The 16,630-nt window shown below is 45.8% G+C and overlaps 1 protein-coding gene across 8 annotated transcripts in view; it reads left to right on the top strand.

Annotated features, from left to right (window-relative positions):
- Positions 1 to 16,630, top strand: part of GRIK1 (glutamate ionotropic receptor kainate type subunit 1) — a 512,490-nt gene that overhangs the window by 259,264 nt on the left and 236,596 nt on the right. For all 8 annotated transcript variants that reach the window (XR_008889112.1, XR_008889113.1, XM_056559535.1 and 5 more), the window contains exon 4: positions 5,318 to 5,499. Coding sequence is in view for 6 of the 8 variants with exons in the window: in XM_056559535.1 (XP_056415510.1) it covers positions 5,318 to 5,499 (182 nt within the window). In the remaining 2 variants the exon portion in view is untranslated. The remainder of the gene's footprint in view (positions 1 to 5,317; positions 5,500 to 16,630) is intronic.

Raw genomic sequence — 16,630 nt, 5'->3', positions numbered from 1 at the left:
GGTTAGAAAACCAGAGAGTTTGAAAGCAGGCGTTTGAGATCGCTGTGAGTGTTACTTTGCTTACACTGTAGAGACTTTAACTCTCAAGGTCTACAGAGAATTTAATTGTAATATTTACTGTCTGTTTTTGGCTGTTAATCTGTGAAATCCCCATAACTAGATGGCCTCCATGTTGGAAAATGCAGTCCGATGTACATCCTGTTCAGTGTATGCAATCCTTGAACAGCAGTTTAAGGGTGAATATTGTTGTGCAGGATGTGTGCGAGTTGTTCATTTGGAAACCCAGATCCTGGATCTAGAGGAGCAATTGGCAACACTGAGATGCATTGACAACATGGAGAGGAGTCTCCTGCTCACTGAGCAAGTACTCTCTGGGGTGGAGGTGAGGGAGGATAGTGGGACGGAGGTGCAGGACAGTCAGACAGCTAGCTGGGTTACAGTTGTAACCTGGGTAGTGGGAAAAGTGTCAGGGAGGCTACAGGGCCGGCCTTAGATGTTCAGGCGCCCTGTCCGAGCTAACCTTGTGGTGTCCCCTTATTACCCCATAAACATACACAAAGAGGAAAAATATATTTGCAACAAATATTTTCACCAGTCCCCCTTAAGCAGACTCAGACCCCCCCCCCCCCCCTTCACCAGTCCCATGTTCTTATTACTCAGTCCCCTGTCACTCATAATCAGACCCTCTACCCTTCACCAGTCTCCCTTAATCAGACTTAGGTTGGCAGTAAAAGTCCCCGCACATTAGGTTGGCAGTACAGTTCCCCGCACATTAGGTTGGCAGTACAGTTCCCCCAAATTAGGTTGGCAGTATAAGTCCCCGCACAATAGGTTTGCAGTATAAGTCCCCGTACATTTGGTTGGCAGTATAAGTCCCAGCAAATTAGGTTGGCAGTATAAGTCCCCGCACATTAGGTTGGCAGTACAGTTCCCCCACATTAGGTTGGCAGTATAGTTCCCCCACATTAGGTGCAATATAGTCCCCCACATTAGGTTGGCAGTATAAGTCCCCGCACAATAGGTTTGCAGTATAAGTCCCCGCACATTAGGTTGGCAGTACAGTTCCCCCACATTAGGTTGGCAGTACAGTTTTCCCACAATAGGTGCAGTACAGTTGCCCCACATTAGGTGCAGTATAGCTCCCCACATTAGGTGGAGTATAGTTCTCCACATTAGGTGCAGTATAGTTCCCCACATTAGGTGCAGTATAGTTCCCCACATTAGGTGCAGTATAGTTCCCCACATTAGGTGCAGTATAGTTCCCCACATTAGGTGGAGTATAGTTCTCTACATTAGGTGCAGTATAGTTCCCCACATTAGGTGCAGTATAGTTCCCCACATAAGTTGCAGTATAGTTCCCCACATTAGGTGCAGTATAGTTCCCCACATAAGTTGCAGTATAGTTCCCCACATTAGGTGCAGTATAGTTCCCCACATTAGGTGCAGTATAGTTCCCCACATTGGGTGCAGTATAGTTCCCGCACATTAGGTGCAGTATAGTTCCCCACATTAGGTGCAGTATAGTTCCCCAGAAACCAGTGATCAATGTAATAGATCAGTGTGTGCAGTGTTATAGGTCCCTATGGGAGCAATAACACTGCAAAAAAAAAGTGAATAAAGATCATTTAACCCCTTCCCTAATAAAAGTTAAAAAATAAAATAAAATGTGTAAATAAAAATAAAAATAAACCTATGTGGTATCGTCGCGTGCAGAAATGTCCGAATTATAAAAGTATATGGTTAATTAAACCACATGGTCAATGGCGTACGCACCAAAAATTTCCAAAGTCCAAAATAGTGTATTTTTGGTCACTTTTTATATCATGAAAAAATTCATAAAAATACCGCCCCATATGCAGAAAAATAAAAAAGTTATAGGGGTCAGAAGATGACAATTTTAAACGTATAAATTTTCCTGCATGTAGTTATGATTTTTTACAGAAGTACGACAAAATCAAACCTATATAAGTAGGGTATCATTTTAACCGTATGGACCTAAAGATAAGGTGTATATTTTACCGAAAATGTACTGCGTAGAAACGGAAGCCCCCAAAAGTTACAAAATTGTGTTTTTTCTTCAATTTTGTCTCACAATGATTTTTTTTCCTGTTTCGCTGTAGAATTTTGGGTAAAATGACTGATGTCATTACAACGTAGAATTGGTGGCGCAAAAAATAAGCCATAATATGGATTTTTAGGTGCAAAATTGAAAGAGTTATGGTTTTTTAAAGGTTAGGAGGAAAAAACTAAAGTGCAAAAACGGAAAAACCCTGGGTCATGAAGGGGTTAATTACACCCCTCACTTCACATAGAATTATTTACTTACATTTTGATGATGCTTCCGTCCGACCACTGGTGATGGATCCTTCTGTTCCTTTAAAAGATCCGTGAAGCAACCGCCGCCGCAACACTCCTTCCCCTGCTATTCTGACTTCACAGATGCAGGTGCCATGGTGAAAAAGCATCGCGGTGCAGCAGTGGATGGGGGCAGGGGCGGACTGACAACACTCTGGGCCTCGTGGCCAAAAATAGGCAAGGGCCCCTGCTAGGCTCTGCAGCTTGTCAATCTTCTGCCATGCCCCTATTCCACCCAAATCCCACACACAATAAACTAAAATTTATATATGTAAGAAACACTTTAACGTAGGTAAATTTCCATGACCAATAATACTGGTATACAAGGAGTAAATATATACCACCACACAATAACTGGATAATACCGCCATACTGTACTGAATAATACCACTATACACAGACCAGTATACTATAAAGGATCTGTATACAATATAAATGATTATACGGCGGTAGATATCAGCTGTACACGGGATCTGTATACCATATCAGTGATTACAGTTACATTTTGGGACTCACAATAACTTCTTTTCTGATCAGCAGCGTCCTCTTTCCTTTTCTTCTTCCTCCGGATAAGACCACCATGTGGATCTCTTAACATCTGCAGGACAAACATGTCAGACTCTGCATTTTTCCAGTGCCCTCCCCTCCTCTACAAATTCTTTTCATCTATAGGCCCAAAAACAATAATAATGCCCTCCTTGGTGTCCTGCACAGTAAAAGGGCATGTAGGTAGGTAGCCAGGTAAAAAGGTAACTAGGTATGTAGATCAGGAAGCCAGATATGTAGGTAGGTGACAAGCCAGGTAGGTAGAGGGATAGCTAGGTAGTTAGGCAGCCATGTATGAAGGCCAGATATGTACATATGTACATGGGTATGTAGGTAGTTAGATAGCCTGGTATGTAGTTAGGCATCCAGGTATAAAGTTAGGTAGCCCCTCCCCCTTCCCCTGTAGGTATAGGCAGCAGAGTTAACCCTCCTTCCCCATAGGTATAGGCAGCAGACTTAACCCCCCCCCTTCCCCATAGGTATAGGCAGCAGAGTTAACTCCCTTCCCAATAGGTATAGGAAGATAGTTAACCCCACTCTTCCCCATAGGTATAGACAGAGTTACCCCCCCTTTCCCCATAGGCATACCCCCCCTCGCGCTTCCCCCATAAGTATAGGCAGAGTTTCCCTCCCCCTCCCCCTCTTCCCCATAGGTATAAGCAGAGTTACCCCCCCCCCTTTCCCCATAGGTATAGGCAGAGTTACCCCCCCCCTCTTCCCCATAGGTATAGGCAGAGACCCCCACCCTTCTTTCCCATAGGTATAGGCAGAGTTACCCCCCCTCTTCCCCATAGGTACAGGCAGAGTTAAAAATAAATAAAAAATTAACTCATCCCCAGATGTCCCATGCAGCGATCTCCTCAGCAGCAGGGCAGCACTGTCCGCTGGGGATCTGGGACGAGTGTCCTGGATCCTCAGTAGTGCCGGTGGCGGGCCTTTAACCCAACCGGGCCCCCGTCCGCCCCTGGATGGGGGGGTTACTCCGTCATGGCACCCCCCTCGTGAGTGGCACTCTGGGCAGGCCCCCCCCCTTGGTACGCCACTGGGTGCACGGCTACAGAGGGGGCCACTCCCCCTAACTTGCACAGCAAAAACAAAAAGAAAAATAGCCAGCACAACTACCTAATACACGGGTGCACGTTGTGCTGCTAAAGAGTGCTGCTACCTTCTTTTTTGTATACTTTGTATTTGCCACAGCAGCGTGCACCCATGTATTAGGTAGTTGTGCTGGCTATTTTTCTTCTTTTTTTTGTTCCCCCTTCCTTATATACTGAATACCAAATACCAGAATTGATCATTTTTGTTACATCATGTCAGAAAAAAGTTAATAAAATGCAATCAAAAAGTCCCATCAAAACAAAAAAGTGACCCATAAAAACAAAAAATCACAGACTAAAGAGAACATGTCAGTTCTTTCGTAAAGTGCACTGTTTAAAAACGAAACCCTCCAAAATAAGCAAAATTGTTGGTTTAAAAAAAATAAAAAAATAAAATATTATATATTTATGTTTCGCCGTAAGTTTTATGGTAAAATGAAAGGTGTCATTACAAAGTGAAATTGGTCCCACAAAAAGTTATGGCTCTTAGAACAGGAGGGGAAAAAACTAAAATGCAAAAATGTTAATGGCTCTGTCCTTAAAGGGGTACTCCGCTCCTGTACATCTTGTCCCCAAAGGATAAGGGATAAGATGTCTGATCCTGGGGGTCTGATCGCTGGGGGTCCACCTACCCCATTGGTTGCTTGTCAGGCCCCCTCCCATAGGCATGAATGGAGGGGGCTTGGCATGACATAACGACCATGGCCGCCCGAACCCCGCGTTCTGAACAAAAATGTTCAGAACGCCGGACTGCTGCCTGGAGATCAGACATATTATTCCCTATCCTTTGAATAGGGAATTAGATGTCCAGGAACAGAGTACCCCTTTAAGAGATTAAAGGGGTACTCCACTGCTCAGCATTTGGAACAAACTGTTCCGAATGCTGGAGCCAGCGCCGGGAGCTCATGAAGTCATAGCCCCTCCCCTCATGAAGTCACGCCCCGCCCCCTCAATGCAAGTCTATGGGAGGGGGCGTGATGGCTGTCACGCCCCCTCCCATAGACTTGCATTGAGGGGGCAGGGCATGACAAAATGAGGGGTGGGGCTATGACGACAAGAGCTCCCGGCGCCAGCTCCAGCATTCGCAACAGTTTGTTCCAAACGCTGAGCAGCGGAGTACCCCTTTAAGTAGATGTTAGAAAATATGCTGTTCGGGTACGCTAGGTGAAGATAATGAAATCTTCTAAAATAAAACTTTCCTTCCTAACAAAGGCAGATCATTTCGTTTTTTACAGCACTTTTAGGAAGATCCTTATTATCCAGTTTTCAGACTTTTTTAGTGATGATCTAATTTTTCGATTATTATTTTCTCCCTTTAGGTTTAATTCGCCTGCAAGAACTCATCAAGGCCCCATCAAGATACAACATCAAAATAAAAATCCGCCAATTACCCTCAGGAAACAAGGACGCTCGGCCTCTGCTCAAAGAGATGAAGAAAGCCAAGGAGTTTTATGTGATATTTGATTGCTCGCACGAAACCGCCGCCGAGATCCTCAAACAGGTAGACGACTTACTTTTTTGTTGTCAGATCTTCAAAGCGCGACAGTTCTGCTTCTATAGAGAACATCAAGTGCAGGAGATGGCGGTTTATTCCTCATTTATATCTCATTCCTTCACTTCAATAATTCCCCTTTATTTTCAATCGCTCCTCCCCCAATTGTATCCAAGACAGAATTTGTGATGTAATGGTAACAAATTAGTCTATGGCAGTGGTCCCCAAACTCTGGACCTCCAGCTGTTGTAAAACTACGACTTCCAGCATGCCCGGACAGCCGTTGGCTTTCTGGGTGTGCTGGGAGTTGTAGTTATGAAACAGCTGGAGGTCCACAGTTTGGAGACCACTGCTCAATGTCACGAAGAGGCTCTGTCTATGCTTGTATGAAATAATAATGAAATATAATAATAAATAAATAAAATAACAATCATATAGAAAAAAATAAAAATAATCATAATAAAATAATAATGAAATATAAGAATATTTGTCATGAAGAGGATGTGTCTGCTCTCCCGACATTTTTAATTTTAAGTAAATAGTTGTATGAAATAATAATGCAATATAATAGTAATAATAATAGTTATTTTTGTTATTATTATTATTGGCTGTCCGGGCATGCTTGGAGTTGTAGTTTTGCAACAGCTGGAGGTCCACAGTTTGAGACCACTGCTCTTTCATGAAGAGGATCTGTCCGCTCTCCTGACATATCCTTTTATTAAATAATAACGAAATATTATCATAAAATAATAATAATACCAAAACAATAACAATAGTAGTACCGTATATACTTGAGTTTTAGCCGTTCCGAATATAAGCCGAGGCCCCTAATTTCACCCAGGAAAAGTTATTGACTCGACTATAAGCCTAGGGTGGGAAATACATCTTCCCCCATGTCATCATCATCCAGACCCCCGTCATTAACACCCCATTATTATCACCCTCCTTATTATCACCCCGTCATCATCACCCCATCATCATCACCCCGTCATCACATCATCACCCCGCCATCATCCCCCTCGTCATCATCCTGACCCCCCTTCATCAACACCGCCTGTCAATCCCTTCATCATCATCCAGACCCCCCTTTTGTTTTCTACTCACCTCCCCAGTTGTGGAAGGGTAAGCTGGTCCGGGCCGTCCATCTTCGGCCATCTATGCTGCAGGGACCGTCCGGTGGGGAGGGTTAGTCGTTCCGGCTGTCCATTTTCACCGGGAGGCCCTCTTCTCCGCTCCGGGCCGGCCACGGACTAGTTGACGACGCGCAGGGACGTCCATGCGCAGCAGACGTCTGTGATGTCCCTGCACATGAACGGCCCTGCCCGGTGGCGTCAATGCAGCGTCACTAGTTCGGGGCCGGCCCGGAGCGGAGAAGAGGGCCTCCCAGTGGAGATGGACAGCCTGCAACGACTAACCCTCCCCACCGGACGGTCCCTGCAGCATAGATGGCCGAAGATGGATCACCTGGCCCATCCCCTCAAAGATAAGCCAGAAGCATTTTTTGTTCACTCGAGTTTAAGCCGAGGGGGGCATTTTCAGCATGAACAATCGTGCTGAAAAACTCAGCTTATACTCAAGTATATATGGTAATAATAAAACCATAATGCTGGGAGTTGTAGTTTTGCCACAGCTGGAGGTCCACCATTTGAAGATCACTGCTCTATGTCATGAAGAGGATCTGTCCTCTTGCCTGACATGTCTAATTTTAAAGGAGATATCCAGTGGTGAACAACTTATCCCCTATCCTAAGGATAGGGGATAAGTAGCAGATCGCGGGGGGTCCGACCGCTGGGGCCCCCCGCAATCTCCTGTACGGCGCCCCGACGGGAAGGGGGCGTGTCGACCTCCGCACGGAGCGGCGGCCGACACGCCCCCTCAATACAACTCTATGGCAGATCCGGAGCGCTGGCCGGAGAGCCTGGCCCCCGTACAGAGAGATCGCAGGGGACCCCAGCGGTTGGACCCCCGCGATCTCAAACTTTACCCCTATCCTTAGGATAGGGGATACGTTTTTCACCACTGGACTACCCCTTTAACCTCTTCAGGACACAGGGCGTATGGATACACCCTGCATTCCGAGTCCTTAAGGACCAAGTGCGTATCCATACGCCCGTGGGAAATCCGGTCCCCACCGCTAGCCGGTTGGGGACCGGAGCCGGATGCCTGCTGAAATCATTCAGCGGGCACCCTGGCACATCGCCCAGGGGGTCCTGAGACCCCACCCCATGTCGGCGATCGGAGAAAATCGCATGTCAATTCAGACATGCGATTTTCTCCAATTCCGGGCTGATCGGGTCTCTGGTGACCCGATTACCCGGAAAATAGGGCTGATTGGAGCTGTCAGCAACAGCCCCGATCAGCCTAAAGGATAGGAGTGAGGTCACAAAGCTGCGATCTCCTCCTATCCCCTGCCATTACTCAGAACGGAGTTCTGACCAATGGCAGTGTAGGACAGGGGGTTGCCATTGCAACCCCCCCGTTCTGCCTGCCCCTGGATGTCGAGGGGCTCTGGGAAGAAGATGGAGGCCGTACCTGCAGGAGAAGATGCCTGGGGACCTGGGATCTTCGCTGGAGCCTGCTGGATCTTTGCTCAGGTAGGGAATCCACAGTGGGGGGGGGAATTGAAAGTGAAAGTAAATCGATCTTTACTGTGGCAACCACTAGGGGGGCCAAACTGCAACTCCCAGCATGCCCAGAGAGCCAAAGGCTGTCTGGGCATGCTGGGAATTGTAGTTTTGCAACATCTGGAGGGTCACAGTTTGGAGACCACTGTTACAGTGGTGCCCAAACAGTAGCCCTCCAGATGTTTCCAAACTACAACTCTCAGCATGCCTCGACTGCCCAGGCATGCTGGGAGTTGTAGTTCTGTAACATCTGTCCCTTCAGATTTAGCAATTTTCATGACATTTTAGAAAATTGCTGCTCTACTTTGAAGCCCTCTAATTTTTTCAAAAAGCAAAAATATGTCCATTTTATGATGCCAACATAAAGTAGACATATTGTATTTGTGAAGAAAAATTTAATTTATTTGGAATATCCATTTTCCTTATAAGCAGAGAGCTTCAAAGTTAGAAAAATGCAAAATTTTCTTGAAATTTTGGGATTTTTCACCAAAAAATTAACGCCAAAAATTAACGCCAAATATGTACCACCAAAATAAAGTACAATATGTCACGAAAAAATCTGAATCACAATATTCGGTAAAAGCGTTTTCGCGTTATTAATTCGTAAAGTGACGGTGGTCATAATTGCGAAAAAGGGCTCAGTCCTTAAAGGGGCAGTCCAGTGGTGAAAAACTTATCCCCTATCCTAAGGATAGGGGATAAGTTTGAGATCGCGGGGGGTCCGACCGCTGGGGCCCCCTGCGATCTCTCTGTACGGGGCCCCGGCTCTCCGCCGAGATAGCGGGTGTCGACCCCCGCACGAGGCGGCGGCCGACACGCCCCCTCAATACATCTCTATGGCAGAGCCGGAGATTGCCGAAGGCAGTGCTTCGGCTCTGCCATAGAGTTGTATTGAGAGGGCGTGTCGGCCGCCGCTTTGTGCGGAGGTCGACACGCCCCCTTCCCGCGGGCTGTCGGGGCTCCGCGCAGGAGATCGCGGGGGGCCCCAGGGGTCGGACCCCCCGCGATCTGCAACTTATCCCCTATCCTTAAGATAGGGGATAAGTTGTAAACCACTGAGTCACCACTGGACTACTCCTTTAAGGTGAAAAAGGGCTGCGTCCTTAAGGGGTTAAGCATATCCTTGTATGAAACAATAGTGAAATAAAACAATAAAATATAATAATAATAAGAAGAAAATAATGAAATATAATAATGCAGCATCTTTTTCTTCAAACAATTTAGCGGACTTATTGATACTGTTTCTCCCGGTTTAGAGAAAACAAAGTTGGGGAGAGGATTCAATAGGGGTTCTATTCTCCTGATGAGTTTAGGAGATGACTTGTGTTATTAACAGTGTCTTTCTATAAAACAGTGTCCCATTGGTGGTACTGTACCCAGCTGACCAAACTACTCATCACTATCATGTGATTTTATATTTTAACAAGACATTAATAAATGTGAAGTTTTATTTAGCACCTCCCTTACCACTACTTTCTCTCACATAGTGTTATACCTTTTGTTTATAATTGCGGGGGGGGGGGGGGGGTACCACCTAGTGGGCCGGTACCAGGCATCATCACCAATTGGTACACAATATATATTTTGTGTACTCCACTGGGAAACATTTTTTTTTTTTAAATCAACTGGTGCCAGAAAGTTAAACAGATTTGTAAATGATTTCTATTTAAAAATCCTAATCCTTCCAGCACTTATCAGCTGCTACATGCTCCACAGGAAGTTCTTTTCTTTTTGAATTTCCTTTCTGACTGACCACAGTGCTCTCTGCTGACACCTCTGTCCTTTTTAGGAACTGTCCCGAGCAGGAGCAAATCCTCATAGCAAACCTCTCCTGCTCTGGACAGTTCCTAAAATGGACAGAGGTGTCAGCAGAGAGCACTGTGGTCAGTCAAAAAGGAAATTCAAAAATAAAAGAACTTCCTGGGGAGCATACAGCAGCTGATAACTACTGGAATTATTAAGATTTTTAAATACCCCTTTAACCAAAATGGGCCATGTCCTTAAGGGGTTAAGGCCATGTTCACACAATGGAATTTCTGAGCCCAGTTCAGCGGAAAAGGAGTCGCATTGTTTTCAGTGGGATTCTGTTTTCACTGTGCACATGGCGGAATTTCTGTGGCAGATGTTATTGCTGCCAAAATTCCGATTGTGGTCTCCGCCAAAAGAATGAAATTGTCAATTCTTTTGCCAGAATCCACTCGGAAATGCATTGCCATCCATGCACATGGCGCATTTCCGAGCGGTCCTTAAACATGCTATTTGCGCAGTGTCAGCCCATGTTTTCTGTGTGGACATTCCGCAAAACTTCCGCCTCGTGAACATGTCCTATTTATCAAGGAGTATAGAAAGGGTTAAAGGGGTACTCCAGTGCTTCAGCATTCTGAACATTTAGTTTAGAACGCTCCGAGCCAGAGGGTGGGATCGTGACGTCACGGCCACGCCCCTAGTGACGTCACGTTATACCCCCTCCATTCATGTCTATGGGAGGGGGCGTGTCATCCGACACGCCCCCTTCCATAGACTTGAATGGAGGGGCCGTGATGTGATATGACGAGGGAGCGTTGCTATGTTGTCACTATCCCTGCGTTTGCTTAGAACGCCGGATGCTGTGGGAGATCATGGGGAGGTCCCAGCAGCGGGACCCCCGCGATCAGACATCTTATCCCCTATACTTTGGATAGGGGATAAGATGTCTTGCAGCGTAGTACCCCCTTAAATGTCCATATTACTTATGGAAGCAACTGCTGAGTTAGATTTTCTTCTTCTAAATCTGCATTGTGGCTCATCCATCCTCCGTCTATTATGTGACTTCTCCCTACCGGGGACTGAGCAGGTTCCTTCTCCTCACACAATAGAGCTCTGATGGCAGATTTACCTTTTAAAAAAAAAAAAAATCCCCAAACCTCCTTTGACGCCATGAAAGAGAACGTTAAATGTTCCGCTTTTCCCTTTGATGGCTGTCGAGTAGTTTTATATTCAGAGAAATACTTTAGGATAATTGCAAAAACGCTGAGATCCGAACCGCCTGATGGAGCTTAAGTGTCTGTAGTGGAGCCTGCGTACGGCGAGCGATTCACCTCAACACTTTCCCAACTCCCGCAACTGCTCGCTGTACCGTGAGGTGTACCGCGGATTCTATACACTTCAATGACTTTCTTTTTTTTTTATTTTTTTTTTACTTTACTTTTTTTTACTTTTCTTTTTTGGAATTTCCTATACATTTTTAGAATGTTTTTGGGGACTATTCAGTTTTTATGGTAAGTAATTTCTGGCAAATGTCAGGTGGGTCAGTGTACTTTATAGGCTTTGCTTCACCTGGGACAAAGATTTAGTTAGCTACTTAAAGGGATACTCCGCCCCTAGACATCTTATCTCCTATCCAAAGGATAGGGGATAACATTTCTGGTCCCGCCTTTCGGAACTGCCGAGATCTCAGTGAGACATCCGGTGCATGGAGCGAACTTCGCTCCAAGCCGGATGGCTGGCAATGCGGGGCAGAGGCTTGTGACATCACGGCCACGCCCCACTCGTGACATCATGGCTAGGCCCCCTCAATGCAAGTCTATGGGAGCGGGCATGACGGCCATCACGCCCCCTCAAATTGACTTGCATTGAGGGGGTGTGGCCATGGCGTCACGAGCGTGGGAGCCGCCAGGATGTCACAAGCCTCCGGCGCTCCAGCGCTGCACCAGATGCTCTAAACGAACACCGGTGCAGCAGGGAGATCGCGGAGGTCCTTTGGATAGGGGATAAGATGTCTGGGGGCAGAGTACCCCTTTAACCTCTTGAGGACCCAGGACGTATGGGTACATCCTGGGTCCTGGTCCTGCGATATAACGTGGGGTCACACGGTGACCCCGCATCGTATCGCTGCAGGCCCGGCGTCATAGTGAAGCCGGGACCCGCCGCTAATAGCGCGCGGCACTGATCGCGATGCCGCGCGCTATTAACCCTTTAGCCGCGTGCTCAAAGCTGAGCCGCGCGGCTAAAAACGAAAGTAAAAGTGCCTGGCTAGCTCAGGGAGCTGTTCGGGATCGCCGCTTTATAATCGCGGCATCCCGAACAGCTGTAGCACAGGAGGAGGTCTCTTACCTTCTCCTCCGCTGTCCGATCGCCGAATGAATGCTTCAAGCCTGAGATCCAGGCTTGAGCATTCAATCGCCGAAAACACTGATTGATCCATTCCTATGGAGATGGATCAATCAGTGTTAAAGATCAGTTAATGCAATGTTATAGCCCCCCCTATAGGAGCTATAATATGGCATAAGAAAAGTGTAAAAAAATCATTAACCCTTTCAATTATCCCTTCCCCTAATAAAAGTTTGAATCACACGGCATTTCCAAGAATAAAGAAAACACAGTGTAAATAAAGATAAAAATAAACATATGTGGTATCGCTGCGTGCGGAAATGTCCGAATTATAAAAATATACCACTTCTTAAACCGCACGTTCAATGGCGTATGCGCAAAAAAAATTCCAAAGTCCAAAATAGAGCATTTTTGATAACTTTTTATACCACATAAAAGTGAATAAACAGTGATCAAAAAGTCTGATCAGAACAAAAATGGAACCGCTGAAAACTTCAGATCACGGCGCAAAAAATGAGCCCTCATAGCGCCCTGAACACAGAAAAACAAAAAAGTTATAGGGGTCAGAACATGACCATTTTAAACGTATACATTTCCTGCATGTATTCCAGATTTTTTTCTGAAGTGATACAAAATCAAACCTATATAAGTAGGGTATCATTTTAACTGTATGGACCTACAGAATGAAGATAAGGTGTCATTTTTGCCAAAAAAATGTACTGCGTAAAAACGGAAGCCCCTAAAACTTACAAAATAGTTTTTTTTCATCTATTTTGTCGCACATTGATTTTTTTCCTGTTTCACCGTAGATTTTTGGGTAAAATGACTAATGTCATTACAAAGTAGAATTAGTGACGCAAAAAAAAGCCATCATATAGAATTTTAGGTGAAAATTTAAAAGTTAAGGAGGAAAAACTGAAAATGAAAAACAGAAAAAGCCCGGTCCTTAAGGGGTTAAGCCATCTCACCTGGGCCCCCCAAAAAAATGTTTTCCATTTTGCACACGAAACCCCCTCTCCACCTTTTGTTTTGAATTTCATAAAAGAATCCAGTAAATCTTTTGGGATTTGTCACTGGTGAATCGCTGAAAATGCGGCCACCCTTTTAGCGCTTAGAAGAAGAGTTCGGTTAGGTTGAGGGACTTAGATAATTGACATGGTTACATGGTTGGATACAGTTCTAAGATCCCACAGAGTGTCATCCATTCGGACCGAACCTATTCAAGCTGATTCTAATCCGACAGCCAATGGTATCGAATGGGCCGAAAGCTAGTTTTAGGAAATTTGATATTTTCTACTCTCCAGTTATGTGTGGGACAAACATCAGAACGTACCACAATGTCCCCGGCATCTTCTATCTGATTCAGAGATGATCGCTGGGTGCAGGACCCACCCTCTCAGCCAAACACTGGCAGAGGCGAAACACCCTTGTGAGCCGACAAGTCCTGCACTTAGTATCTTAGAAACACTTAGAAGTGAAACGGTTGGGGACCCAGACAAAGGCGATGGGAGCTATGGGGGACCATGGCTAGGTAAGTATAGTGTTTTCCGCCACCCCAGCACCATATGTTTTAAAAAGCAGAATACCCCTATTTAAGATATATGCCAATGTAAATGAATAGATCCTACTGTGAATCTATCACCTGCATAAATGTAAAAGATCCAAAGCCACCACACTACCTTGATATGTTCTCTGTAAAACATCCTGCCTTATATGCATGCCTCCCGTCGCCCGTGTTGTCTTCTCTGGCTGGTTGATATTTTTTGCCATCATTCCCTCCCCTTTCCTACATCTCCCTCCAATCACTGCCAGCTCACTCTCTGAGAGAAGCCCCCACCCTCCTGCTCTAAGCAGCATAGAGATGTTCAATGTCTGGTTTGCTAAGGCTGCACACACCTCAGCACTAAAGAGAGCATGAATCATCAGTGCAGGGCAGAAACCATGTGGTCTGTGTCTCTCAGGAGGGTGGGGGCTGCTTTCAGAGAGGGATTTGGACAGAGACAGAATGGATGGCTGGATGATGTCATTGCCTCACTTCATGCATTTAAGTGACAACCAAAGGGAAACTGCTCTATATAGCTAATGAATGATATTTAGACAATTAAATAGGTTGATGGACTATGAGTTTACTTCCTCCAGAGTACACCTTTTACCGGTAGCAACTGTTCAATTTACCTGTAGCGCCACCTTAGAGCAAATGAAGTATTACACAGCATCGTGTAATAATAGATGTTCCAGGAGTGGAAGACACCCACTTATAGCTCTGTCTAATAGATGACGATCTTGAGCGTGAGACCGTTCTTTATTAACGTCAATAGTTACTTTATTTGTTCAATAGTTTTTCACAGAATCTCAAGTGTGTCATTGCTCAGAATTGTTTTTTAATTTAAGATGGAAATACTTTATTAGTATATGGTTCTCTAACTTCTATTCGTTCTTATGTATTAGGTTTGTTTTTTATTATTACATTTCTGTCCATGACTGTAAAACATCCGAAAGTGGAAAAGACAGAACTAGAGAAAGACAAAAGCTACAAAAATAACCAATTATTTCTTGCTGTCGCCCAACATCCCAGACGGCATTATTTACACCTACTCTTCCAGGCATAGGATAATGTGTGCTCGAGGAGTACACCTCCAATGGGACAGAAACGTGCAGTAAATATTCAGTTTATGGCCATAACATCGCCAGTATTAAGAACAGATGTCCAAATAATTTACTGGCGGGGAGGAAATTCATTTCTAACTTGCACATAAAGTCACCATGATAAAGATTCGGGTCCGCCGATCCCCTCCTCTTTGGGAAGTCATTTTCTATGATGACTTTCTACGCTGTGAGGGGGTGTGAACATGTTCCTTAATTACATTTTGAGTAGAGATGAGCGAACTTACAGTAAATTCGATTCGTCACGAACTTCTCGGCTCGGCGGTTGTTGACTTTTCCTGCATAAATTAGTTCAGCTTTCCGGTGCTCCGGTGGGCTGGAAAAGGTGGATACAGTCCTAGGAAAGAGTCTTCTAGGACTGTATCCACCTTTTCCAGCCCACGGGAGCACCTGAAAGCGGAACTAATTTATGCAGGAAAAGTCATCAACTGCCGAGCCGAGAAGTTCATGACAAATCGAATTTACTGTAAGTTCGCTCATCTCTAATTTTTAGATATTACCATAGTGTTAAAGGGGTACTCCACTGGCCAGCATAGAATAGTGTTTTCATGATGCGGGGTCGGTCACGCCCCCTCGTGATGTCACGGTAACGCCCCTTGAATGCAAGCCAACGGCTGTCCGGGCATGCTGGGAGTTGTAGTTTTGCAACATCTGGAGGTCCGCAGGTTGAAGACCACTGCGCTAGTGAATAACTTTTCTTATGAGAATGCCCTTTTAAAATTTGCTGAGCTGGATACAGAGCACCCAGACAAGAGAATGTAGTAAGTGGTAATGCATCCTGAGTGGCTACTGATGTTTACTGAGTAACAAGGCACACAGTATATGCTTTGCAACTCAGTGTTTAGCAGCAGGGACTCCTGCCTTTGACAAGAGTCCCTGCTCCTATACATATTTTCTGTGACGCCCTATGCTTTTGGCGTAGAACACCAATGAATTCACATGAAACAGATCCCAAAAGTGTCATTTTTGGAAAGTTCAGAGCAAATTTAAGAATCTAGAATCAGAATGAAGTTGCCAATCTCTATTGTCTAGGTCAGTATTGGTTTAATGTCAAATATCTTGGAAAGTAGAAAGTGAAACAGGCCCACACTTAAAGGGGTACTCCGCCCCTAGACATCTTATCCCCTATGCAAAGGATAGGGGGAAAAGATGTCAGCTCGCGGAGGTCCCGCCGCTGGGGACCCCCGGGATCTCGGCTGCAGCACTCACCTGTTGCAGCTTCCGGCAGCGCTGGAGGCTCTTATCCGAACGCCTCCCGACCATGGTGACGTGACAGCCGTCACGCCCCCTCCCATAGACTTGTATTGAGGGGGCGGGGCGTCACGTCCCACGGGGGTGGGGTCGTGACGTCACGATCTCCCGTCACCGTGGTCGGGAGCCGAAGCCTCCAGCATTTCCTGAAGCCGCAACAGGTGAGTGCTGCAGCCGAGATCCCGGGGGTCCCCAGCGGCAGGACCCCCGCGATCTGACATCTTATCCCCTATCCTTTCGATAGGGGATAAGATGTCTAGGGGAGGAGTACCCCTTTAACCTCTTAAGGACACAGGACACACCTGCACCTGCTCCTGCGATATGAGCGCGCTTCATACTCAGTGGTTCCTGGCTCCTATCAGTCCAAATGTGGTAAAAATCAATGCAGACTAGCTCAAGGAGATGATCGGGATTACTGCGATAAAATCATGGGCCTAGATGGAGGTCACCAACACATCTTCCGTCTGTCCAATTGGCGCTCCAAAGGTGCAGGCAGTAATGTAATGGAGTGC

This window comes from Hyla sarda, chromosome 2 (assembly GCF_029499605.1).
Source record: "Hyla sarda isolate aHylSar1 chromosome 2, aHylSar1.hap1, whole genome shotgun sequence".
Taxonomy (NCBI): Eukaryota; Metazoa; Chordata; class Amphibia; order Anura; family Hylidae; genus Hyla; species Hyla sarda.
Note: the sequence above shows the minus strand (reverse complement) of the source record. Positions and strands in the feature narration are given on the sequence as shown.